The sequence below is a fragment of the Elgaria multicarinata genome, chromosome 6 (assembly GCF_023053635.1).
Source record: "Elgaria multicarinata webbii isolate HBS135686 ecotype San Diego chromosome 6, rElgMul1.1.pri, whole genome shotgun sequence".
Classification (NCBI taxonomy): domain Eukaryota; kingdom Metazoa; phylum Chordata; class Lepidosauria; order Squamata; family Anguidae; genus Elgaria; species Elgaria multicarinata.
Window position 1 is genome coordinate 22,509,388 of NC_086176.1, and position 27,792 is coordinate 22,537,179.

General features: G+C 42.8%; 1 protein-coding gene across 1 annotated transcript in view; it reads right to left on the minus strand.

Moving 5' to 3' along the window:
* Positions 1-27,792, minus strand: part of PSD3 (pleckstrin and Sec7 domain containing 3) — a 189,691-nt gene that overhangs the window by 160,588 nt on the left and 1,311 nt on the right. The window contains exon 2 of the mRNA XM_063129137.1: positions 12,920-13,031. Within this exon, the coding sequence (XP_062985207.1) occupies positions 12,920-13,031 (112 nt within the window). The remainder of the gene's footprint in view (positions 1-12,919; positions 13,032-27,792) is intronic.

The following is a 27,792-nucleotide window of genomic DNA, read 5'->3' on the forward strand; positions in this document are numbered from 1 at the left end:
GATCCAATCAGTGAAAAATGTTTTTTTAAAAAGAAACTACTACAGGCAGCCCGGCAGTGGAATAATCAACACCCCGCTAGGAAGCAAAACACCACACAAATCTAGGAAATGAGAGGACTAGTATTTTACACACATGTTGTGGGCACGTGCGTGTGTCTATAGCACCCTATCATCTCCCTGAACAAATAGATTATAATTTTGTTGAACAGAGGCTGACTACTCACAGAGATTACTGTAGCTCCAGCAGTTACCCATTGGACAATGAAAACACACAGATCATCAGTTTATCTAATAAGGATACAGGCTTAATTCAATTGCTGCTGTTCTAAGTCAACTGGAATCAGAATAGTTTCAAATTTCCTGGCGGCGGCAGCCCGGTTGCCCTGCATTGCACACGGTGATGTAAATGGAAGCATTCTCAGCATTATGAAACTGGAGAGAGGACTGCAGTCTCATTCCGGCTATGGCTGAAGATGAGCCCACCTCAGCATCTCCTAGCAGAAATAGCTACACTAAGCTCTTCCCCCCCCCTCTCATTCTCTCTTTCTTTTTACACAACATGTACATGATATGATTTTTAAGGTGACATTAAATGATTAACAGCAGTATGTTTATTCCTTGTAAGTATCATCATCGTAAGCAGAAACCATACAAAAGCAAACAGTGTCCATTCCATGTGCAATTTATACCAGCTGCACAACAGCAGAGGCACACAACAATGGCATTTTACCATAACGGAGCGTTTTCTTTGATGAACTTACACACTGAAATCAGGTTTGCTGCATTTTGTCACCCATACCCCTGTGCTGTTCCTAACTTACTTTTTTTTTTAAAAAATGAACTCTATAAATAATTTAGCAAATAGTTACGTATTTCGTGCATACGTATGTGCACAGAATTCAAGATAAATAGCTTGAGATGTATGCATGTGCAACTTGGTGGGAGGAAAGAAAAAGTGCAAACTGTAGATTGGGCATATTTTTTCTTTTTAAAGCAAGTTTCCAGTCCTTATGATTTCGGAGATGTGATTGAAAGCGAGTGGGCTGCGCTTGCTAAAATCTTTGAAGTCAAAAAGTCGGCTGACTAAGATCTCCAGTGCATGGGGTGGGGTTTTAGCCATTGTGCATCACTCATTACCCTCCCCATGACTAACCAAACCAAAGTAGTAAAAGCAGCAGGACAAACCAGGGCAGTCCGGGCTCCATAAGAAAGTCTAGGGCAGTGAAGTTGAACCTCTTGGACCCTGAGGGCCAATTTCCATTTTGGAGAAGCTCTAGGGGGCGGAGCACAATCCACTGGTGGGTGGAACTAAAAGCAAAAAGGGATGCGCACCAAAGGCAAAGCAGGATTGGGCAAATATACAAAAAAAAATGCCAGCATATTTTAGCTTATAGCTCAGTAATTAAGCCTTAAGAGGGGCATGTGGGCCGGGTGGGGGTGGGTTGAGACTGCAGGAGAAAATACCAAACTATCAGTGGTTGGGGGGAAGGTGTGGGGCTAGGGAAATGGGCATAGCCATGTGGGAAACCTCAGAGGACTGGGGGCTGAAGGTTCTGTGCCCTGGTCTAGAGCAGAGGTTTAAGCTCCTCAGAGCCAGGCTGCATTTCTCCATGCCTTTGCCTCCCTCTGTCCCCCCCCCACCCCGCCCAGCTCCTTCCACGCCCCATCAGACACTGTGCCATTGTCGCTGCTGCCATTTCCTTTCTCCCTGCCTGACACTGCTAAGGCACAGCCGAGCGGGGAGGGGGGATTGTTTATTGTTTGTTTATTTAGTACACTTCTAATCTGAACCAATAACTAATGTTCTCAGGGTGGAGTACAACCCGTTAAAAAACTAAAATGCCATAGTACAGTTAAAATGACAAAATAAATGCAAATATTTAAAAGAATACAATCCAAACCGAGGCAAAACAATAAACTTCACAATAATCCATAAACAGCCATGATAACCTAAAAGGCGGTCTCTAAAATGCCTAAGGATGAGGCCTACTGAGTTAGTGGGCTGCCTATGGAGGTTCAGCCCTCTGCCTTCGACTGTGCTAGGCATGGCACACCTGTGGGGTCATAGTTCCCATATCACCCCAGCAACTGGTTGCATAAGGCAGGCAACCATTTCTACAACTATTTTCTGAAACGGCTGTGGGCGCTACATGCAATTCAAGAGCATCCTTTGGAAAAGGGGGGAACTCAGATCCCAGCTCCACAAACCCATTTCCCCAACTGCTGTGTCTTGAGCTCTTTTAAAACTGAATCTTCATTGCCTTTCTGAGTGTTGCAATGGAGTAGATGGCCCATAAATTCTGCAGCCTTTGCTGCAATCCCTTGTGCTCTAGCTGGCTAATTAAAGCTTCCCAGTGAGCCAGAACCAATCCAAATGGAAGGATTTACATTAAAAGCCATGCATGCAAAATACATGACATGCACAATGCATTAGTCATGCTGCAAATAACCAAATCTCTCTACACTGATTGGATGCCTTAATGCTGCAGCTCCTGTCAAACCCTTTCAGAATTTGTTCCAAGCTGTTTGCTAGTTACAACGAAGACATCCGCTTCCTGAATCCAATGCCTACTGAGACAAAGCCAGAGATTTCACAGTTTATAGAAGAGGAGGGGGAAGTACCCTATCTATAAGAAGTACATGGAGGGTAGTTGCATAGATAACAAGGCTAACCAAAAAATGATTGCATAGGTAACATCCCTTTCTGTAATCACTGACAGAGTCATTCTGCATTAAAAACAGAATTATGAAATCTATAGTGCTTTTGAAATATATATATTAAATAAAGTCACAAAATCCCTAATGGTAGATTTATTGGGGTGTGACAGGGCTTCACTAGCCACTGAACAAATATCGTTTTGAAACACATGGAAGGAATTATGGAATTACGCTTCTAACAATAGATAACATAGCAAAAGGGCTGCAATCCCCTCTGTATGCATTCCTGATAGTAAGTCCCACGGAATTCAGTGGGACTTACTTCTGAGAAGACATGCATGCATAGGATTCCATCGGAAATATTATAGTGACCGAAGAACACAACACACAAAATATTATTTTGCTCAACTATTGTGATAGTAAAGGAGGTAATTCAGTACCTGAAGCAACTACCCTAGAAATAGACTAGGGTGCTAATAGCACGATCCTGTACATGTCTACTCAGAAGTAAATCCCTTAGAAGAATTAAATTCAATGGGGCTTACTCCCTGGTAAATTAATATAGGATTGCACCCTACAATACCAATTTCAGTTGCACTTTTTCTTTTCTTTTTTTCACCAATTCAGAGTTCAAATGTCAACCTCTAAAATGGAAACCAAGGCCTTAGCTAGACCTAAGGTTTATGCCGGGGTCGTCCCTGCCTGCTCCTGGGATATCCTTTGTGTCATTTACATAAACAGGGATGACCCCAGGACAATCCCGGGATAAACCTTAGGTCTAACTAAGACTTAAGTCATCAAAAAAATATTGGTCTAATAAGCAAAATAAAAAGAGGAAAATATTAGGGTAACTAATACCGTTCCTTCTAATGTTGAACTTGAGTGGCCCGTGCCAACAAGGTTGGTGCCAAAATAGGACCACCCATAATCAAAATGCACTTACCAGCATGCCTGGGGGAACACCATGGTGTGCAGGGGTTTAAAAAAATTAAACCTGACCCACCCACCCCAGAAGGACACATCTGTTCCCCACATCAATCCACAGAGTCTTAAAATCCCTACTGCATAGGCATTGTACAAATTCATTAAATGCCCTGTATGGTTACTATTATCTCCAGCTCCAATTAGGCATTGTGCAAGAAACTTTCCAAAGCCATTGCACTACCACTTCACTGTTGTGCAAGAGAGCGGGAAGCAAGAGGCTGGCAGAAGAGAAACAGGGCAAATGACAAGGGTGGTGTTGGGGGGAAACAAGGACATGAGAAATGGGGGAGAACAGAATGCCAGGATGAGCAACAGGGGATGAACAAGAGACATGAAGGAAAAGGACAAGGAATGAGGAAGTGGGAGCCTGAAACGGGGCATGTCTAGACGGGACGATATCCCGGGGATCATCCCTGTGCATCCACATGATGCACAGGGGATCCTGGGAGCAGGGAGCGAAGATCCCTGCATTTCCCCAGGATATTGCCCTACACTTTTGCCCGGTTTTTCCTGCAGTCCCGGGATGATCCCGAGACCACGGGACGTGTAGACGGCCATCCTAGTTTGTCCTGGCTCCTTGCGGGTAAATACGAGGAGCTGGGCACGGAGCTCTTTAGGAGCTCCGTGCCCATCAGGGGAGGGAGGGGGGAGCAGGATTTTTTTTTAAAAAAACCCTACCTTTTTGGTGGAGCATTCGTGCGCTCATTTTCAATTTAAAAAAAGGCAGGCGCAACGTCCTCTTCCTCCTGGGACGTTGCGTGCCGCATGTGGACTGAGGGGGAGGATCTCGCGATCACCATATCGTGAGATCCTCCCCCACTCCGCCAGTAGGTCTAGTCATGCCAGAGAGGTTGGATGGGTAGATAGGAAACGGAACTGAGAAACAGAAAAGTGATTGTGTGGGGCACACAGCTCAACATTTTGCTAGAGGTCCTACTTGGTGGGAACATGGGAGAGGGCCTTCTCGGTGGCTGCTCCGGTGCTCTGGAACTCTCTTCCCGGGGAAGGTAGGCTGGCTCCCTCCTTGATGGACTTTCGGAAGCAGGCTAAAACTTTTTTGTTCCAGCAGGCCTTTGGAGAATAATCTGGCCCTCCATCTATGTTATTGTCTTATAATTTTGTTGTGTATTTTAAATGTTTATGGTTTTGTTCCCCCCCCCCATGTATATTTTAAACTTTGTAAGGCCGCCTTGAGGCCCAGCATTGGGCAAAAGGCAGGATACAAATAAATATAATAATAATAATAATAATAATAATAATAATAATAATAATAATAATAATAATTGTCTACATAGTAAAAGCTACTTCAGCTCAGCTCCTTGTCCAGATAGCCAAGATGGGTACCGGGCAGAAAATTAGACTGAAGAATGACCTCCAACATTAGTAGAAGGATCCTATGGTTGCGAGAAATATTTTTTGGATAAATTACCCAAATGAAAATCAGGGCTGATAAAAATCAATGATCTAAACAGGATTTTTAAATTATTATTTAAATCAGATTTTGAAATTTTCATTAAAAAAATTAGTAAAAAGGAAAGAAAAAAGAGCCTAGGCCAAAGATATCATCATGAATACTAATTATACAACTTCTAATTATGTTCTATGAATATGTTAACAGCAGTTTATGGAGATGGGAGATAACCTGATCGCCCCTATTCTGCACTGCAGGTGATGTACAGAAGTGTATACTCTCGCTCTCGCTCTCTCAAGGCCTTGACTTCCTCAGTGCAGAGGTAGAGAAGGTCAATGGACAGAGAAAGTGGGGAGATAGAGTAGATCTGGATATAAATGCTAGGGGAGGGGAGTAGAAACTGAAACCAAAAGTGAACAGAACATATTCATGCAGTCCTGACTCCTAAGGAAACTTCTGTTAATTATAGTAATTGTACAAATCTTATTAGTACCTTATTAGTACAATCTTATTAGTACAATTTTAAAGCCTGTTTGGTGGCAGTGATTCTGGCGGATCATAACCAAAAAACAACAACACACCACCGTGATTAATTGAACAGTTAGAGCTGGTTCATCTCCTGAATGATTTCACAAGTTCGTTCTGCTTTAAAAACTAAAATGACCGAGTTATTATCCCGTTTTTGATGAAAATTAATCTGGAAACAATTCAGCATAACTGCTTAGTGTGTACCTATATTCTAATGAAACCTACATCTCTGAATATGTATTAAGTATGTACTTCTACTAAAAAATATTATTAAATAGAATCTTCCTCACTAGTAATTTAAACTGTAGTTTAAATCATTAAAATTGAGTCCTTCAGAGAAGCAGTTTAAATCATGATTTAAATCACTTTAAATCAAATCAATCTTGTTGAAAACACGTTCACCTGGAGGTCTAGCTACTTTGCTTAGCTGCTGCCACTCACCCTGAATAGAAGGCTAGCATGAGGACCCTCGAAATAGCTGAAAGAGGAGGAACAGGATAAGTTTTGCTCAGCTGGCAAGAAGCCCAGGATAGTCCCCCCACCTTATCCATAGCAGTCTAGCGTAGGAGTACCAACCAATTAAGGAATATTATTTGAACAGTTAACTAATGAAATAATTTGAAAAGAGTTCCAAAATCTCAAAAAATGTGCTTGGGGTGAATTTAAAAGAAGTGTGAGATCGCTTTCTTTGTTACATTGTTAAGTGACACCTCCTAGATCTGGGGTGGGGAACCTGTGGCCCTCCAGATGTTTAACTCCAATTCCCATGAGGACTGGCCATCCTGACCAATGGTGAGGGATGATGGGAGTTATAGTTCATCAACATTCTGGAGGGCGCCTGGTTCCCCACCCCTCTCCTAGACCATGTTTTGCTTTCTCATTCCCCGTTGCAGATACCTGCCACTACTGAAGTAGCCTCACAGGAGCTGCCTTGCACTCACTCATTCGATTGGTCTAAGTATTATGTCGGACAGGGGCTCACCAAGGTCTCAGATGATGGCCTTGCTCAGCAGCTTCTACTTGAGATGCTTTTTACCCAAGGATGCCAAGGACTGAGCCTGGGGCCTTCTACATGCAGTGTATGTGTTCTATGGGCCTTCCCCACGCAGGATTATGCCCTCAGCTGATAGCCACTCCAAATAATAATAATTATTATTATTATTATTTATTTATTTATATAGCACCATCAATGTACATGGTGCTGTACAGAGTAAAACAGTAAATAGCAAGACTCTGCCGCATAGGCTTACAATCTAATAAAATGGACCTTTGCTGATTGTCACCTAAGGCTTTGATCTACTGATGAAGTAGCGTGGAGAGCTACATGAAAACACGTCCTCTAGTTTCTAAAAGTTCAGACTCCAAGTCAAACCATTTAAACACATGCGCATCTGCACGCTATTGGGCTTCCACATGTCAATAAACTCGTTTTCTGAAGCTAGCTGAATGTATGATCCTTTGTACTTATCCATAAGAGAGTTTTTGGTCACTCTAATGTCTGCAGGTAGAATTCTCCTGAGTTTTTTAAAGACTAAAGAAAACCACATATTTAGAGCACCATGCCCTTAATCACACTGAACTTCTCTGGCTGTATCTGAGCAAATATTTTGACTGTTAAACCTTAATAAGCAGGGCTCCAAACTTTAATCAAATAATCAGTGTGACTAATCACCTTAAAGCTTTAATTGCAGATTAAAATCTGCCTTAAAACTAAATCAGGTAGGCCGACAACAAGCAAAGTTTCTGCGCCTTAGGACTCTTACAGGTCCTCTAACATACAGGCCTTATACAAACAATATAGCAGACATCAGCTTTAATTCAACTTTTATTAGATATCTTTCTCAGAAAAAGTGTCAAGGCCTTTTACAGAATTCAAAATAATATTTTCGGTATATGGACCCCTCCCCCATAAGCTGATAAGGTATTATTGGATGGGGGGAATCATTAGGCAACAAACATTAATCAGTTCAGCTAATAGATTAATCAACAAAATGTTTAGTTGATTAAGCAGTGGGAGCCAATTTTGATCAGTGGAGCTCAAGGTTGCAGCCATGGTTTTTTTAAAGGCTGTATTGCTGTAGCAGAGCATGAAAGAAATATTATGTATGGCCCTACTTACATGTGGTTGCTTTGGTTTATTAAATTGTTAGTTAAATTACATTTCTTTCAACATCACCAAAGGTCATCTATATTGTTTGAGTAATCAGTTAAGAAGCAGATGTTGTTTAATCAGCTGACATCTTTACTATTAAATAATCTAGTCACAGCCCTCCAACTGCCCTCCCTGAGTATGTACGTGTTCTGAAGACATTTATTGTGCTACTATTCTGAGCAGTAGACTGAGTAAGCAGAATAATTTTAGTGCTTCATAAACAAACATAATTTTAAAAACTCTACATGACACGAGCCAAGCCCGGCAAGTCAGTAAATATTTCTTATGAGGCACTTCAGAGTTTTCCTCACTTGGAACGCCAACATTTGAAACATTTCACTAACGAATCAATGGCCCCTTTCTTCTCCTTTCACTGTGAATAAATACTTCTTCGGTTTTCTTTGCCTACACTTCTTTCCTCTATTTCCAAAAGGGGAGTGGGTGACTTGTGGGTTGGGGAGGAAGCTGCTTTTACAAATGTGCCAAACTTAGCCAAATATTCAAAGACTTATCCTAACTAGCACCCATGATTATTTAAGAGAATTGGCTGGAGAAGGCAGCTATGGACGAAGTGATCTGCTTCACATGTAACAACAATGTTTTAATTAACCATGGTTTGTGGAATCATGGGTTGTTGTTACATGCTAGCCCATAACTACGAGTCTTAACTATGGGTTGCACCATGCTACAGAGGCAGCAAGTTAAGAGCAGTAAAAAAAACCAGCCTCTTTAAAAACTACTACTACCGTTGGGATACAGGGAGGGAGGGAAACAACCAACCAAGGAACTGAGAAAACAAATGATGGTTTGTTCAATCACCTGCCAGACAAACTCTGGGTAGGATAGCAAACCATGGTTTAAATAAACCATGGGTTAGTGTTATGTGTGAACCAGACTAGTGCGAGGCAGTAGCTGCCTTGACTTCGAGTGGTTCTCCAGATCCTAGGTCCTTGCTCTTCTTACACTGAAGTGAAAGCACATCAGCCACCTGATCACATTCTTGTTTCTATGGTTGGAAACAAAATGATAGCCCTTCAACTCTCTGAAAAAAGTCTGAAAGGATGAGTCATCAGTGGTTGTGGTGTCATGATTCTATTATCTCCATTTCCAGTTTTTTGTAGTACTTTCAAAACCTCTGAGACCACCACAGAGTAGCACAAGAGAAATGAGCACATACACCATAGGAAGCTGTGCCTTGTAATGTACCATCTTCATCCATCGTGAATCTCAAAGTCCAGATAGATGTTAAGAGTGACACAATACTGCCACCATTTCATTTCTATTCCACCTCAACCCCCGTCCTTTCTTCTAATGTATAGCTAAACACAAAATTTGATGTGATGCCATCTGCACCAGAACTGGACCCCAGCTCCAGCCCATCACGGAACTAGGCCAAAACCTGCAGAGTTTTACTGTCCCTCCCTGTTTAGCTCCACTAACAGCTTGCAAAGATGAACTCAGGGCAACTCCATACTTTATGGAACAGCCACAAGTGCTATAGATACACCAGTGTTCCCCACAACCAACATCTAAAAAGAATCTAGAATTCTGGATTCCCATAAATGCCTTACCTGACTACCAAATCATCACCTCAGCCAGACAACCCATATTTGAATAACTGGCTAAACCAGAGCCTTTGCAGGACACATGGGCCATCCTTGAAGTGGCTCCACTCCAAAATAGATCTCTGGTTAAAGCACCACCTGGTTACCCTTTGTGGCAACCTTCTGTTCTGTATACCTCTACCTAACCATCTCCCAGAAGTATGGCTTTTGTAATGCTAAGTCAGCCAGCTTTATCTCAGTTAAGTAGCCAGGAAGCTCAATGAGGATCTCTTTAATGCACCAGAGTCATGCTATTGATCCATTTGTTCTGCCTTATCTTATAGCCCCAGAGCTATTGATCCTTTGGTACCCTTTGTTTTGAAGCCTGTAACTCCCCCTTTGAGCCATTTAGTTCTGACATTTTGGGGCTCACCATGGACAGACTTGCTGTTGCACAGAATCACCCAGGGTTTGCTTGGATCTTAAGCCCGACCCTCATGATTCCTTTCCAAGCACTCTCCCTGGTGCCTAGCCCACATTTCAGAGGCAAGTGCTTCTCTCTTCATTCCACCTGAACCATCTTACTGCCTTGTTTGTCAGACAGATCCATGGTCTTGTTTATCCAAACTCAGCTTCACCCCTTGGTGCAGTACCCATTGAGTTCCTATCCAGCTTTTACACGTAGTGCAGCCCACCCTGTGAGTTCATTTCGTTTCCCTACAAGTGCTCTGTGTCTTACAGGCAGCTGCAACCCCCATAAGTATCGCTGATTCAGAAACCAACCAACCAACCCAAACTCCTTACTTAGTCCATAGACCTTTTCAGAGTCCAGTGATTTGGTGGACAATCAAGGAGCCTTGGGATTTGTGCTGGGGTTGTTACAAGGGTCTCAAGTCACATGCAACCACTTATGTACCCATGCTCTTCGGCTAGTTTCTTTCCCTTGCCTTGCTCCTCCAAGTAGTTAGGATCTAACGAGAAGCCTCGTTTTTAGACTCTCTATTCTAAAGTCTATATTTGCAATCAGATTGTTTAAACTCCAAGGTCCCCAAAACCAGTTTAGCCAGCCACCACCGCCTGTGCCCCCACCCCCAAACACACTTCATCACTTTTCAAGTCTTTGCACATATCAGAAGAAAGACTTCCATGCACACCGTGGTATTATATCGAAGAGTGATTACCCCATTTTGAATCCATAACCGAAAAGTAATGCCGCCTGTGAGTTTCCAGATCCATGACCAACTAGGAAGCAAGGTTCTTTGTGTTCCCCTTTCTCCTTAAGAATTCTCTGGGTTTATCTGTTTTGCGTGTTGCGTGGCCCACCCTACGTCACCCGCATTTGAACTCCCCGCATACAGCTTCCCAAACCCTGCCTCACCATTTCCTAAGCACCCCCTTCACTCCATATTTGGCAAATTCTAATTCCCTCTTCTCCATCTTTTACCAGGGACAGCATGCTAGCAAGTCACTGTAGCATCTAAGCGTTCTTTTCTTCTGTAAAATATTTGAGGTAAAATAACGCTGGCATCAATTATTCTCAATAGTTGTCCTCAGGCTTATTTCCCCCATTTTGAAATAGCTATTTCCCCCACTTCGTTCACCGCACCTCTGGAAAAGAACCCTTCATTCCCATGTGACACATATACACATGTGAATTCGCATGTATATGTGCACAGTAAAGACACATGATTAACACACTGATGTACATGAGGCAATGGGCTCTACCATGTAAAATATTGAGATGCTCAGGACACAATGGCTGGGGTATGATTATCTGCAACCTGGATGATATGCTGAAAAGCGAATGGAATGAGTCTGGATCATGGCCAATACTCTCGTCCCATCCCTCTCTCCATCTTTACATTTAGGTATCCTGATAGGAGGCTCCTCAAACACTTCTTTTCTTGTTTCTCTTCATGAGATTGGACTGTGACGAGAATATATAACCCATTCCGATTACATTGTTTTTGAATAATTCAGCGTTGGCAATCCTTTGGAAAGCTAGATCTTTCTGAACTCTGTCTCGCTTTCCATCATTTCATGCTGCTCCCAAAATACCTATTTCAACAGCAAGACTTCAATGTTAGTAGAGACTAGAGAAAACCCACAAGACAACTACCACCAGATACACATACACTGAATACAAAATGCCTGCATCACACATATTTTTCAGTTTTCGTCTCACGCAGTCTTGACTGTGAAAACTGATGGCTCAGTAAATCTAAAGGAGGTCAAAAGTTCCATCTTTCGCTTTAACAGCTAAAAAACAGCCCAAGTCCAGCAGCAGAGCCTCTCCTACTTCCTTCCTGATCCACTACATAACTTGGGAGGAGTCATTTTACCTCCTTGCAATTCTTTTAGCCCTTTCATCCTATCTTTCCATTTAGAGGGAAGAGACTTTAGCAGAAGAACTCAGTTGTGGCACTGTTATCACTGATACCCATTCACCTAGGACTATGATCACAATTCAGCCCTCTGGTTCACTGGTGGGGAACCAGTGGGCCCCAAATGTTGTGGGACTCCAAATCCCATCAGCCTCAACCAGCACAGCCAGGTCATGGATGATGGGAGTTGTAGTCCAGCAACGTCTGGAGGGGTGCGGGTTCCCCTAAACTAGACGCTTGTTTCGCTACAGTAACAAAGAAGATCTAACAGAAAGCAAAGAGATTGGGACAATTTCCCTGGTCCTTGATGACCATGAATACTTTTGGTGAAGCAGTTTGCACTTGTTTAGCGCCATTCACATTTTACAATTACTACTACAGCAAACTTTATTTATTTATTGCATTTATATCCTGCCTTTTTTCCTCCAAGGAACCCAAGGCAGCATACACAACCCTCCTCCTCTCCATTTTTATACTCACAACAACAACCCTGTGACGTAGGTTGGGCTGAGAGTCGGTGACTGGCCCAAAGTCACCCAGTGAACTTCCATGACTGAGTGGGGATTAGAACCTGGATCTCCCAACTCTCAATCCAACACCCTAGCCGCTATACTACACTGGCTCTCCTACATTAGTAGAATCCCAGTTGCTTCCACTAGTGTGACACTGACTATGATCTAATTCATCCTGCATATGCTCTTGATATAGCGCCCTCCAAAAGCTAGAACAAGACCAATTCACAAGAGCCTTGCAGCCAACCAAAATACCAGGCAAGAGCTTTTTGTCTGGCTGCCATATCATACATCCAGACGAGGGCTTACAACATCACCTAAGTTGTTTGGGGAAATATTCTGGGGTGCTGGAATTATCAGCCACACTATGGTCACAAAGTGGAATAATCAGGCTACCACATCCTAGCAGATCCACTTTTAACTCATCCAATGAGCAAGCCACACCCTGCTGTGTAAAAAAAAAAGAAAAAGCATATGTGAATTACTAAGAAGATTGTATCAGGGCTGGTGGAGAGCTCCTTCCCCACCCCTGTCTTGATTGGATCATTTGATACATTCACACTGATAGTCCCAATTTACCAAGAATTCTTAGCCAATATTTAAGGAGTGCGTGGCTCTGAACCTCAGTCCCATAACGAAGGGTCAGCGCTGGCTTTAAGTTAATCATATTAAGAATAACAACAACAACAATAGCGGTGTCAATGCAATTTGGGGGTGGAGAAAGAGGGTGGATGGTGCGTGCTTACCAAATTCTGAAGAATTTTCATTTTCTGATCCACCAAATAGAAATTCGTATTTGGCCTTGGCAACACTCTGGGAATGAGCGGAGGCACCGTTAACCCAAACAAATGCTTCTCCCTGGGGGGGAAAAAGTAATAGAAGAAAAACATGTTCAGTTCTCCATGACACTTTCCACCAGCAATTCTCATCTCAAATCAACAGATGTGGAATTTTTTTTAGAAGTACACTGGCCTTGAACACCCTACAAAGCAAGATATTTGCTATGCACACACGCACACACACAAACACACCCAGGCACACAGAGTGGTTTTGGAAGTTTTTTTTCTCAGCAGCAAATAATGCTGCTTTCCCCCCCCGTTTTCTGCTCTTCAACAAATTGCATGGCAATTATTTGCTGTACAACTAACACAGCAATCCTAGCCATCCTTTCTTGGCAATTAGTACCACTGAACTCATCAAGGGTTACTTCTCAGTTAACACATACAGGATCGATCTCCAAGCCTCTGAACCGTTTCTATATTTATGTACACGTTACTCGATCACCTGGGCAATGGTGCAGTTAGGACTTAACCTTGGGGGCCAAATTCCAGAGCCCCAGAATTCGGGGTGGGGGCAAACAACCACCCACAGAGCAGCAGGTGATGAGGTCTGAAGGAGCAAACTCCATTTTGCTTCTTCGGCCATGATGATACTATGATTTAAGTGAGCTTAAAATGCACGTGCTCAGAGTGTTATGTGTCCATCTATCTATCAGGATTGGCAAACTGTTTTGTCTTGGTTATTGTTCTAACTGCACAGGGTGGGTAGCTTAGGGGGTGAGGGCTGAAGAGAAATGTTCATTGTGGGCTGCACAGCTGTCTAAAGGGAGTCCTCTTGAGATCATTAAACCCAGGGTCTAAAATTAGAGAACTGCACCTGGGGGATGCAATGTTTCTCCCCACCAAAGGCACATCCAGAAACAAACCCTCAGAGGAAGCAACAGCCTGCCGCATGTTAAAAAAGCAATCTGATCTTCTAACCCAGCAGCCTTCTCCTTCGAAATAGCGAGAGTCATTGCTGCCCGGTGTGGTGTCGCAGACAAGGCAGAGCCAGAAGGATGGAGCGTCTGGCTCAGCAGAAGGCAGCTTCCTAGGAGACAACAGGAAAAACTACCTGACTGTTAGAGCAGTACGACAATGGAACCAGTTACCTAGGGAGGTTGTGGGCTCTCCCACACTAGAGGCCTTCAAGAGGCAGCTGGACAACCATCTGTCAGGCATGCTTTAGGGTGGATTCCTGCATTGAGCAAGGGGTTGGACTCGATTCCAACTCTACTATTCTATGATTCTATGAAAAACAATGGGACTACTCCCCAGAATACGAAGAAGAGATGGGCAAGCTCCTTGTTCTGGGGGTCATGTCAAATTGGTTTTGAATTAGCCAGGTTTGGGGATACAGCTCAGTTAATTTCGGAACCAATTCAGATTTGCTAACTTTCCCTAGGGCAATCGTTTGGCGCAGCCTCCTATGCAAGTGACAGAGAGCTACACGTTTCACTAATCGCTTAGCGTGTCGCTGAGGCTTGTTCTTCTTGTTGCTGTTTTTACTCTAGTGTAAGTGAGAACAGCTCCAATTCAGAACAGGACCACTGCACCCCAGGAGGAGAGGGTTAAACCTATATATATATATACACACACACACAGTTTTTCCTCAAAATCTGCCACCATCCTGGCAAGAGGGATGGGTGATTATTAAAAAAAAAAAGTCTACACCAGAGAGATTTTTTGAGGCGGGGGGGGGGGGGGAATGGTGGAAGGAAAGGTTTAACCCTCCCCTCCTAGAGTGTGGTGGTCTCAGTCCAATTCAGGTTGTGTGCATGCTTACACTAGATTTAAAAAAATATATAGAAAACAAGCCTCAACTACCCATGACGTGACTAGCATTGTGTAGTTTGGCTCAGCCGTTTCCCTGGAAGCAGTTCTTCAATGCAGAGCAATGGTTGACCGCGGGGTGAGTGGGTGGGGGGGCTGTTGTTTGCCTCTCTTTCTAAAGTTTGCCTCACAGAACCCTCAGAGCTCATTTCCTAGCCTGCGCCAGATGTACCTTGTCAGCATCTCTAATGCTGAGCCGGGGGGGGGGGGGGCAATACCTCCCCATTTTTTTGGTTAGTATTATAATTAACAAAAGGCCTGCCTGGTAAGAGCAATAGAATATCTGGGCAGTGAAAAGACACATCTGTTCCCTGTGGAAGCTGTTAAGCCTAATGCGAACAATGGACTTCATGGGTGGGAGTCTAATAAAACCAGTGACTACTAGGGATTGAAACATTTGTCGAACCAGACAAAATCACAGTGTTTGCACTAACCCAGGTTGTAAGGGTTTCTCCACCTTTGGCTATGCTTGTATTGTTTATTGTTTATTGCTCAGAATATTTATATATACCAGTTTAGTCGTGGCCTATGGTCAAAGCTATAAGAACCAATTAACTGATAACCACCAGCAGCATTTATATGGAACATATCAAGGGATAATACACCTCACATCCTTTTAACTGCAGATACCAGGGACTAAACTTGGTAATTTGTGCATTCAAAGCATGTGCTCTACCACTGCGGCATGGGCTTTCCCACTCAGTAACCCTTACAACAGTCTTGTAAAGCAGGCTGATGCTAATATAGATACCCATGTTAAAAGCAGGACCTTCCCTAAAGCTACCTAGTGAGATGCACAGCTGAAGAACTATCTGAACAGGTTAGCTGATAGCTACTGCTATAAGCCACTACACTGCACTAGGTCTCAGGATTAAGGGATGTGCATTAGTTACTCCAGCCAGAAGCTCCCAACTTCAGATCTGAACTCAGTGCCACAATTCTTCCATTTGTTCCTGGGTATCATTAGAACATCACCCAATAGCATATATGTCATGTGATTGCGAAAATCAATGAAGGAGGCCTTCCTGGTTGTAACATGACCTGCAGATTGCCTGCAGAAGGCAACCAGGCCTTCTCCATGGTGGGACCCACCTTGTGGAATGCCTTCCAGCCCCAGTATTCGAGCTGTGTTAACAGTGACATGTTTTTCTCTTTTCAGCCATCCCTTCACTGACTGATTGTGCTGCCTAGTTTGAGAATGGTTGTGCTAAAAAAAAAAATTATCTGAATTTGAACACTAACTGATAAGGATTTTTATATAGTATTATAATGTTTTAATGTCAGCTTTTCATATTGTCAACTGTTTTGAGATATATTTTTTTATTTTCACATATAGGAAGCAGTCTATCCATTGATTAAATAAATGAAGAAATATAAACAATATAAAAGTTAATGAGGCACATTTAATCCATTGATTAAATAAATGAAGAAATATAAACAATATAAAAGTTAATGAGGCACATTAGTGCTTTTCACATGTAATCCATCAGTCCATGCCTCAGCTGCATTTGAGTTTCCTCATGTCAAAAATAATGTGATACCAAATGCAGTGTCAGAACTCAAGCCCATAGGAGGCCCTGAACCAGAAACTTGAGGGTAGAGGTGGAGACTGTGTATGCTCAGCTAGCTATGGCTGAAGGTGAGGATTCCAGAAGACCAGCCAGACCAGCAAGGAAACCTCTTAAACAGACCACAAAGAATCAGGTGACACCACCTGGCCCCTAGAATAGCTTCCAGGTCAGGCTTGCTCTTTGGTCTGAGCACAAAGGGCAGTCTGCTCTTGCTGTTCCTTGTGAGGATGTAGCCAGCAACTCACTATGGCTTGCCAGGAGCCAGATCTGAGCGCCACACATTCTAGCACTGTATTATTATTGAGACAGTGCCATCAATGTACCCTTGTCCTCTGCAAGTGATTAGTTAAAACCTCTGGGAAGAGCAATCTCTACATCTCCTGGCAGCCCATCACGCAGAGAGGGAGAAATAAAAAAGGGGGTGGCCCCATTCAGTTTTGGCTCTGGTCCCACCCACTGATAGTTTCAGCCCCATCACTACCAGAATGCCCCTCCACAACAGGGTGTCCCCAAGAGAACATAGGCCTCAAAGGATTCCCCAGCCCTGCTCTACAGGGTAATATAAGCAAAAGTGACAGGACCCTTTCCCCAGTGAGCTTAAAATCTACAATGTCAGTATTAGGAGGGTTGGACAGCAGCGGTTATTTTAATAGATGTCTATACCTCCTTCTAGAGGGGGGGAAACTTTCTTATACAGGTGGCTCACAATGATATATAAAAACAATTAAACAATCTTAACAGTAAAACACCAGTTAAAGGATCAATAATAATGGCATAGTATTGAGATAAGGCAAGGCAAGGGAGAGGCACAGGTAACAAGAGAGAAACGTGATTAAAATGTAGACACATGTTCCTTGGCGTCAGCTGAGCAGGGAGGGGATTTCTTACAGAGCCTATTCAACAGCTGAGAAGGTACAGAAGTTTTTGTAATCATCTATACAGTCGTTCATACTACATTAGGCAGATATGCATTTCTTATTGCATGCTTCAGGGGCATAAGTACAATTCACTACATGACCAGACATGATTTTATGACTCAGCATAGCTTCAAATATGCGGTTTAGGCTTTTCATGTGTGTAAATATTTCAGGGTTGCTCCTATAAATACAATTTGACAGCTGAAGAGAGCGCAAAGGCATGAGGTTCTATTTAGGCAGTTTTAAAGTCTTGTATTCACATTTCAAATAGGGTTGCGATTTTCCATTTTAATTGATAGACCAACGACTTAAGAAATGTTCAGTGTGAACTTATCCATGTCTACTCAGAAGTAAATGCCATCGTGTTCAGTAGGCCTTACTTCCTGTAAATTAGATTAGGATTGCAGCCTCTCAATGACAGCTTTCATTACTTATCTTCTCCTTCAATAACTCAAAAAAGCCCTTTTAATGAGGCAATACTAACCATGTAAAAATTATTCAGTTGACAGCCCTACATCTCAATCCTATACAAGTCCAAATGAATTCAGTAGGGCTTACTCCCAGGTTAAGTGTCAATACGACTGTAAACCTAGTTGCAAACAATGGATGCAACTAAGATAGATTAAAGCAACTTTTTAAAGTTTTTAAAAAAGTTTTAAAACTAATAAATATCAACATTATATTAAGGTGATCTATGAGGGTTGTGACTATAACCCTACACCTTCTTACAAACTTGTAGTTGATCAAAATCCACCCTTGCAATAGCAAGGCTTTTGTCAGTCTATAGCACCACCTATAATACACAGTGCTGCGGTAAGGCTGCTAGCTGGTGCATATAACCACAGATGCTAGCTTTGGGCTCTTGTTCACACAGGAAACACACAAAAGGGTCCTAGCCCATCTCGAGCTGTCTCGTTTGTTCCCTTGTTCCTTCTGGGCCTACACAGGCGCCATGTTTCTGCCTCTGTTCTGGCTTGGAGAGATGCGTATGTCCAGGTTAGAGATGGCGGAGCACTCCATTTGCAAGGTGGAGCTTAGCAAATTTTTGCCAGGTAAGCCACACGGACTCCAACTTGCACATCCCTGAGCTTGTCTGACAACAAGTTTGGCAAGCTTGCAATTTTCCATGTTATTTTTTTTTAATATGGGCAAGCCGCAATTTGCTCAAAATAGCGAGTGTAACTATTTACAAAAATCACAATTTGGACAAAATCGCAGCTGAATAAAGCATAATTTTCCACAAATCGCGATTTTCATAAATAGTTATGCCTGCAATTTTGCGCAAATCGCAGCTCGCACATATTTTTTAAAAAAGTGGAAATGTTCCTGAGTTTGGGGAACTGACCCCGCTCTCAAACACATGCCAAGTTGGGGACACCACAGGATCTGTCAAGCCAAAGGCAAATAGGATTTCCCCACGACAGCCAGCCCTATTCCAGGCATGCTGCAAAGCTTCAGGTCCCTGGCTTCCAAAGCAAAAAAAATAATGAATAGACTAGTTGAGGATGGACTGCAGAACTGTCCAAGTGACAACCACACTCACATCTGACAATGATATCTGGCCATTGCCCTTTTATATACACGGAAGCTACATCCCATCAGTATAGTATAGAAACACAGGAAGCTGCTTTATACTGAGTGAGCTCATTAGTTCTAACCAGTGTTGCGAACACTGACTGGCAGCCACATCCCAGGGTTCCTGATAATTTTTCCAGCCCCTCCCCTGCCAGGGATTGAATCTGCACAAAGCAAGTGCTCTATCACTGAGCCCCCCCCCAATTGCTTCCAGGTAAGGAGCAAGTGGCTGTGTGTGTGGGGGGGGGAGAAAATCCTTCCAAACTAGGCTGATACAGTGCCTGGCAGGGCAAGAGTCCTTCCACCATTGTGACTGCATTACTGACAAGGTTTTAGCCTAGGAGGTAATGGTCTCCAACTCCTCCAAGGAGCACCCTGTCAGCTCAAGTGTTTGCACCACCGTTGCAGCATTAATTAGGGTGACCATATGAAAAGGAGGACAGGGCTCCTGTATCTTTAACAGTTGTATTGAAAAAGGAAATTTCAGCAGGTGTCATTTGTATATATGGAGAACCTGGTGAAATTCCCTCTTCATCACAACAGTTAAAGCGGCAGGTGCCCTGCCCTCTTTTAAATCTGGTCACTCTAGTATAGCTCCTGCACCTTGTCCATATAGACAAATGACACCTGCTGAAATTCCCTTTTCTATGCATCTGTTAAAGATACAGGAGCCCTGTCCTCCTTTTCATATGGTCACCCTACATTAATGAGCAGTAGGCAGAGAAGAAGAGATGGACAACTCCACCTTAGAGTTATGTGGGAACTCGAGGGTGGAGGGAGGTTTAAACGTTCTACAGCACCATGTACATTGATGGTGCTATATAAATAAATAAATAAATAACAACAACAAGAAGAGGGTAGCTCAGGTATTTCATGTCCCCCAATTCCTCAACACTCTCCACATTTCTGGTGGAGGCAGCACCCATGTCAGCAGCCACTTCAGCAGCAGAACTGGCAGGCCAACAGAGTGAAAGAAGAAGAACCAGGCCAGAGAAGCAAAGTAGCTGGGCAGAAAGGGGTCACATCTAGACCTTCTGCTTTGTATAGCTCTACGCCTGCATGGCCCTGTCCATCTTTTCTTCACACTCTGCGCGACCAGGGCAATTTAGGCTTTGACATACAATTGAAATACACACATACACACGTACGTGAACTTAACCGTTATGCTAAAAAACAAGTTTTAAAGCCTCACTTTTTAAGGAACCTTTCACCCAACACCATACCTCCCACACACCCTAAGGTTCTTTCGACACCTTTCCCTCATCCTGCTGCAAACTCAAATTATTCGCTGATCAAACAACGATTAGCTAGGAAGTGGTTTCCCACCACAACACTAGACAAACCAGTACAACAAGAGATTGCAATCTGCTATAGAGAAGACAGAGGGGAACCATGCAAAGTTGTAAAGGAGAATTCCGCTAAAAATGCAGGATGCCTCCAGCTAATTGTTTAATGTGATTTTTAATATTTCTGCATGGAATCCACTTAAGAGATTTTACTCTTAATACTTGTTAGTATTACTAACAAACAATACATACATACACTCAAGTTGTAAGAAAAAAAGGAACTAAAGAAAAAAGGTACTAATGTACAGTTGCAGCTACTCAGAAATCCTCTTAGTCTGATAATTTAGGGAGCCTTCTCCCTCTTTCCCCCACCACTATGCTATATATCAGGAGACTAATGCAGCAATCCTATGCCAGATTACCTAGGAGTTAAATCCCAGTGAACTCAGTTGGAACTCGCTCTTTCTGACTTCTGATTGTTGGCAACGGCACCGGGGGGCTGGGCACTAGAGGAGTGCTTCTTCCTACACCACCGGTAGGGTGGCCATATGTCCTAGAGAACAGTCCTCTATTTGAAGGGCTGTCAAAGGACAGTCCTCACTTTGAAGGTGTTCTCTATTTGAAGGGCAGTCTGGTCCAAGTCTGGTTTAAAGATAACCACTGGAAGGGTTCTTAAAGTTGCCCATCCACAGTTAGCACCTGGAAAACAGACTGAGCGGCCACCGTCTTCTCCGCTATGGTGAGATGTGTTTCTATTCTATTATTTATTTCTAGATGTGCATTGCTGCATATAAATTAGCAAACATCATGCATTATCTGGGTCCTCTTTTTCCCACATCAGCAGTGCTCCACTTTCTTGTGGGGCAAGCCTATGGCACGGATTCCATGTGCACAGCCTGGCGTATCTCATATTACCTGGCAGCAGGAGAAGATCCCATCAGGGCTAAGGCTGGATGCATCTGTATCAGCCATACCTCAAATTTCAAAGATGTCTGTATGAGAGTGTGAATGAATAGGAAACAAACCTTACACAATGCACTGGATGATGATTTATTATTATTATTATTTATTTATTTATTTATATAGCATCATCAATGTTCATGGTGCTGTCCAGAACAAAATAAAACAGAATACAAAACACCCTGCCGTATGGCTTACATTATAAAATCACAATAACAAACAAACAGGGAGGGGAAAGGCCAACCAGCACGGGGGACAATAAAACTAATAATAAAAACTAGTATTGTCACACTACGGATTAAAAGCTTTTGAGAAAAGAAACATTTTCAGGTAAGATTTAAAAACTGAGATCGACATCGTGGTTCGCAGATGCACTGGAAGAGAATTCCAGGCATAGGGGGCAGCAAGCGAAAACGGGCGAAGACAAGCGAGAGAAGTAGAAACTCTTGGGTAAGTAAGAGATGTAGTGTTATGAGAGCGAAGGGTGCGAGCAGGACAGTATGGTGAAATAAGAGACGAGACATAGGCAGGAGCCAGACCATGATAAACTTTAAAAGTCAAAAGAAGCAGCTTGTATTGAATTCTGTAGGAGATAGGGAGCCAGTGAAGGGATTTGAGAAGCGGGGTGATGTGATCAAAACGACGAGCCAGAAAAATAATCTTAGCCGCAGAATGATGAATGGAAACCAATGGGGAAAGATGAGAAGAAGGAAGACCAGTCAACAGATTACTATAGTCCAAGCGGGAAATAACCAGGGCATGAATGAGAGTCTTGGAGGAAGAGACCAGTAAGAACGGGCAAATTCTAGAAGTGTTATACAAGAAGAAACGGCAAGACTTACCTACAGCCTCGATATGGGAGGAAAAAGAAAGTGGAGAGTTAAAAATAAAACCAAGACTACGAGCTTCCTCAACAGGATAGAGTATAACTTTATTAGCAGTGATAGAAAATGGGAGAAGAGGAGAGGGTTTAGGAGGAAAAACTAGCAGTTCTGTTTTCGCCATGTTTCGTTTCAGGCGACACCGAAGGATCCAGGCTGAGACTTCAGTGAGACAGGCTGAGATTTAAAAGAGGCAAGGCCTCAAACTGACGCTGGGAAAATAGAATACTATGGCGTTGAAGATGCCCAATATGTTTTCACACTGTTTTGCCTGCCCATGAAGCAGACATTCTCCTGCAATCTTATTCCACTTTCTCGTTAAATACACGTAAAGCTTTTCTTGTACCAGAAAGACTTCTTGCTGCTGCCTTTTTCTTCTGCCACTATGATCCACATTATCGGAATGTGGCTTCTCCCGTAAAAGGAACTCTGAAGTCCTTCGAACTCTAAACAAGATATGTTCTGACAGCCTTGCTTTGTGACTTCCTGTCCTGTCAGGGAGTTTTATGAAGATCCTCTGGTCAGTCCATGGGGAGTGATAATATGGAAGACCAAGTGTGGTGATCTCAACAAGAAAGTGTGGTAAAGATGTCAGGCAGGGGGGTCTGTCCGCAATTTTTCCTTCTGCCAGTGACTTGGTGTAAACCTTTGGGTCAAAAGTTACTTCTTTTGTCATCTGAATACTAAATATATTCAGGCCTAAGTACCTTTCAAGAGACAGGATTAGCATCTGTGAGCTTGACAAATTCATTGTTTTACATGGGAGCAATTTCCAGACAATTCATTTCACAAGAGCTGCACATAAAGGTTATAACCCTGCACCCAATTAAATATGTAAGCATATCAACGTGGCAACATTTTACTTGACGCATTTTCCTGCTCAGGTCATGTACACTTTTGGGCTGTACTTGTACATGACATGATGTTATATACATACAGCCCAAAAGTATAGTCGGGGAGCCACTGTGGTGCAATGACTAAGGCTGCAATCCTGCACACTTAACCGCAGAGCAAGGTCCAGTGGAATCTACTTCTGAGTAAACATGCATAGGATTGCTCTACATGAGACCGACCTGGGAGCCAGGAAGTCTAGAGTTACACAGTGAACTTGCTTAGCTGGCCTTAGGCAAACCACTGTCTCTTAGTCTCCCAGCCTAAACGTTACTTCTAATAGTGAAGTGAGAAATGCCAAAAGGATTTGGAACCAAAGCAGGGCCACCGAGAACAAAGAAAGAGGCATCAATATGCTCAGGGAAATCCTGACTTTTGCAGAAGTACAAAAATGATTCTGAACAAAAATTAAGGTGGCACCTCCTCACCAAAAACCAAACCAATGAAGACTAAGCATGCTCAGAAGCCACAGAATGGTGGGTGTCAGTTAGAAAACAACAATGGAAAAGGGAATAGATTAGAGTACCCCAGAGAAAGACATGGCTGGAACCCTGAACAGCAGCGTTTCTGTTATAAGAGCGGGGGGATATACTGCAACATTTCATTGCAGGTTCCATTTGTGAGGGTAATTTTGACTCTGTTCAGACAACATGCTAAGCCACAGTGGTTAAGCAGTTTGAGATAAATATTATGGCTTAGTGTGTCGTGCAAACATAACCACGCTTTAAACACTCTCACTAATCGTTTGCTGCAAAAGGGTTAGCAGCCTAACCGTGGCTTAGCGTGTTGTCAGAACAAGCCCACTGACTAACTGTGCAGGGCTCCTGTAAGGGTTTATTTATTTATTTATTTATTGCATTTTTATACCGCCCAATAGCCGAAGCTCTCTGGGCGGTTCACAAAAATTAAAACCATAATAAAACAACCAACAGGTTAAAAGCACAAATCCAAAATACAGTATAAAAAGCACAACCAGGATAAAACCACGCAGCAAAATTGATATAAGATTAAAATACAGAGTTAGAACAGTAAAATTTAAATTTAAGTTAAAATTAAGTGTTAAAATACTGAGTGAATAAAAAGGTCTTCAGCTGGCGACGAAAGGAGTACAGTGTAGGCACCAGGCGGACCTCTCTGGGGAGCTCATTCCACAACCGGGGTGCCACAGCGGAGAAAGCCCTCCTCCTAGTAGCCACCTGCCTCACTTCCTTTGGCAGGGGTTCACGGAGAAGGGCCCCTGTAGATGATCTTAAGGTCCGGGCAGGTACATATGGGAGGAGGCGTTCCTTCAAATAACCTGGCCCCAAACCGTTTAGGGCTTTAAATGTCAATACCAGCACTTTGAATCGGGCCCGGACCTGGACTGGCAGCCAATGAAGTTGTAAAAGGACTAGCGTAATGTGATCTCACCGGTTACAAAGATAATGTACATGAATCGTACTGTAAGGTGGTATATACATTCTAAATTATTTACTAGTGAACAGACCTAGCTTCACATGGGATAAAATTTCCTTTAGGCTGATAGAGAGAAGCCTTAAAGCAAACTTACACTTCTGTCACAGTTGGGCACACTATGCCTGCCCCACCTAAGTGAAGGCACACCTGCTGGCACCCCTTTGCACAGACCCTGACATGGTCCACCCCTATAGCCCCCTGAGGGAATGGTCAGTCCACTCACTCCATTCCCCTTAGGTGGAGCTGACCCATAGCTCAGCCTAATAATTTCCCCTGGTTTCAAATTGTGCTTGTTCCTTTTTTCATGCTTTAACATTTTGTTGCTGTTGTTTCTTCAATATTTATTTTATTTATTACATTTATATCTCGCCTTTTTTCCTCCAAGGAACTCAAGGCGGCATATATAATCCTCCTCCTCTCCATGTTATCCTCACAACAACAACCCTGTGAGGTAGGTTGGGCTGAGAGTATGTGACTGGCCCAAAGTCACCCAGTGGGTTTCCATGGCCGAATGGAGACTAGAACCTGGATCTCCCGGCTCAATTTTATTTTAATGTCTAAAAAAATGAAAAACATGAATGTTGAATGGTTAAAATCTGCTTGCTGCAGTGCTGAATCATGATGAGAAGTTTGGTTGGAAATCGATCAAATTGTATTGAGGCCGTATATTTTTTAAAAAAAATGATATTTTTTTTAGTGGTCAAAATTTTAACTATGCCTAAAACCATCCCAGATAGAGGTGGAACAAATCCTAAAAGTTTCATAACAATCAGATGTATGGTTTTCGAGTTCATCGAGGACATGGAAACAAACACTCCTTTTATTTTTATTATTATAATAATAATAATAATAATAATTGTTACCTGCCTCTCCCTCTGGATCGAGGCAGGGTACAATAGAGGAAGAAGAGGAGATTATTATTTGTTGCATTTCTACACTGACTTTCTGGAACCAACCATGTGATTTACAAAAAGTCAGAAAACAAAAATCAAGAACAAATAAAGAGATTTTTTTAAAAAAAAAATATTGTGAATATCAACAAACAAAACAGAAATACATCGTGAAAAACGGGGGAGGTGGGACACACCATATATTGTGTATGTAGAACACCATAGATTGTGTATGTATCATCATTTCCATCATATAAACTGAAGGAGAGGGGGGGAAAGGGAGAGAATTATACAAAGGTTTCAAGAAAAGCAGACCAAATAAAGAGATATTAAAATATTTTAAAACACCTTAAGAAAAAAACATAACTATTTTAAAAGAGGTGTCTTGACCCCCTCCCTGAACAGAGAGAGCGGGGACCAGTTATAACTCCAGCAGGAGTTTGTTCTAGAATCTGGGAGCAATACAGGCCTTTTCCGCATGCCTGACAAGTGGCCTCTGTAAATAACGACATCTTCAAAGGGCCTCTCCTGCTGACCTTAGTAACCGAGCAGGTTCATACTAAGATAGGTGGTCCCTCAGATACATGACACTGTACACGATCTCATCTGAGCAGGAAAAAGCATCACGTAAATATTATGACTGATTGGGCAGCTGACTCCAGCGGGACCAAACATGAAACTAGGCACAAGACTGAAACCGGAATTTGGAAGCCAAGATAGGTGCAAACTGAGCCATTTCACAATTTTAGGCAGCACTCACGCTTGCCACAACTACACCCATGTGGGATTATCCACCTCTATGACAGATCAGGTACGCATTCCGAAACACTCCGAAACATGCAACAGGGAGACACATATCCCTCAATGCACACCCACTGAGTATTTAGGGGGTTTGCCAAGCCAAAATATATGCCAAGTGGGCCATGTTCTGTCTGGTGGATTATAAATTCGGCATGCCTGGGTGGAGCAACCTTGCTGAGCAAGGGGACAGAGTGCTGCCTGTGCATTTTCCTTCTCTCTATATAAAGCAGGGGTGGGCAAGCTGCAGCCCTCCAGATGTTTTGTCCTTTTCTTTCACCATTGGCTTTGCTGTCTAGGGATGATGGGAACTGTAGGCCAAAACTTATAGAGAGCCACAAGTTGCCTATCCCTACTAGGGATTCACTCTAGTTAAAAACTGAGGAAAGAGGGCTGGAATCCTGGTGAGGTGAGCAAGACCTTCCACAGCTACTTGATTACAGCCTGGCATTACTCCTAGGAGCAGATATCTCTCCCCTACATTGCTGCCCTCTTCCTCACAGTTAGGGAATTTTAGACAATGGTCTCATGGGAACCCTTAGTTTTTAGATGGCAAAGTGTATTACTTCGCTTCAAAATACGGTAGCCAGCCCTGCTGTTTTGGGGGACCTCCTGCTCTTTCTCCTGTGTGAAGACCTAGACATCTGCACCAAAGTTCTACCCTGAGAGCACTATTGCTCCCCTATGTCAAGAAATCAGACCAGATTCATGACTTAACTAGCTGTTAAAACACCTAGGTTGGGTTCACACATAACACTAAGGCATGATGGGTTGCCAAGCATTATGTGTTGTAGATTATGCAAACTGCCCACTATGCCCATTTTGCAGTGTGTGGGTTGTTTGGGAGGATTAATCCATTCTAGTAGCGGAAATATCCCACAAACAGCACACAAAGCCATCATGGGTTCTGCCAGAAATAAACCATCATGGCTTAATGTGCTGTGTGAATCCTGCCCTCCTCAACCTCCAAACAGTGGTCAAAAGGAATTGGGTATCAGCTTCACTCTCGGATTCACTATCAGTCACACCCAACAAAGTTTTAATTATTTCAGCAGCAATGCTGAATTATATTTTAAAGCGTTCTTGACTTTTTGAGAACTATTGTTAGAACTTCCCAGGTTCATCAAGGTAACATGCTAAACCAAGCCTATTCTCTCGAACTAAATATAGAATCCAAGCAATCACGTGCCATACACATTTGCATATAATGGGGACAAATCAAGATAGACAGATGCTCTCAACCAATTAGGAAAAAAAGACCATATGGGACAAAGACCCCCAAGCAACTACAAGATATACAGTCCATGTGCACAAATGTCAAGACTCAGGAATATATTTATTAGCTCAGTACATTAAATTAAATAATAATTGTTACTATGCATAAGCGGCTAAATGTCTATGCAACCTTTCCCCAACCTGGTGCCCTCCAAATGTTTAGTACTTTAACTCCCATCAGCCCCAGCCAGCTGATGGTGAAGAATGTTGGAGCCTCTAGTCAAAAACATCTACAAGACACTAGGTTGGGTAAGGCTGGTCTAGATGCTATACAATACACAGAAGGAATCCTGCCCAAATAGGTTTATAACGTAATTAACAGTGCAATCCCATACATGTCTACTCAGAAGCAAGTACCATTGAATGAGATTTACTCCTAGGAAAGGGGTATAGAGTTACAGAACAAGTTACAAAACAACTACAAGTCAAAGCTACTACTGCCACAGCAAATGAGATGCAAAACTATGGC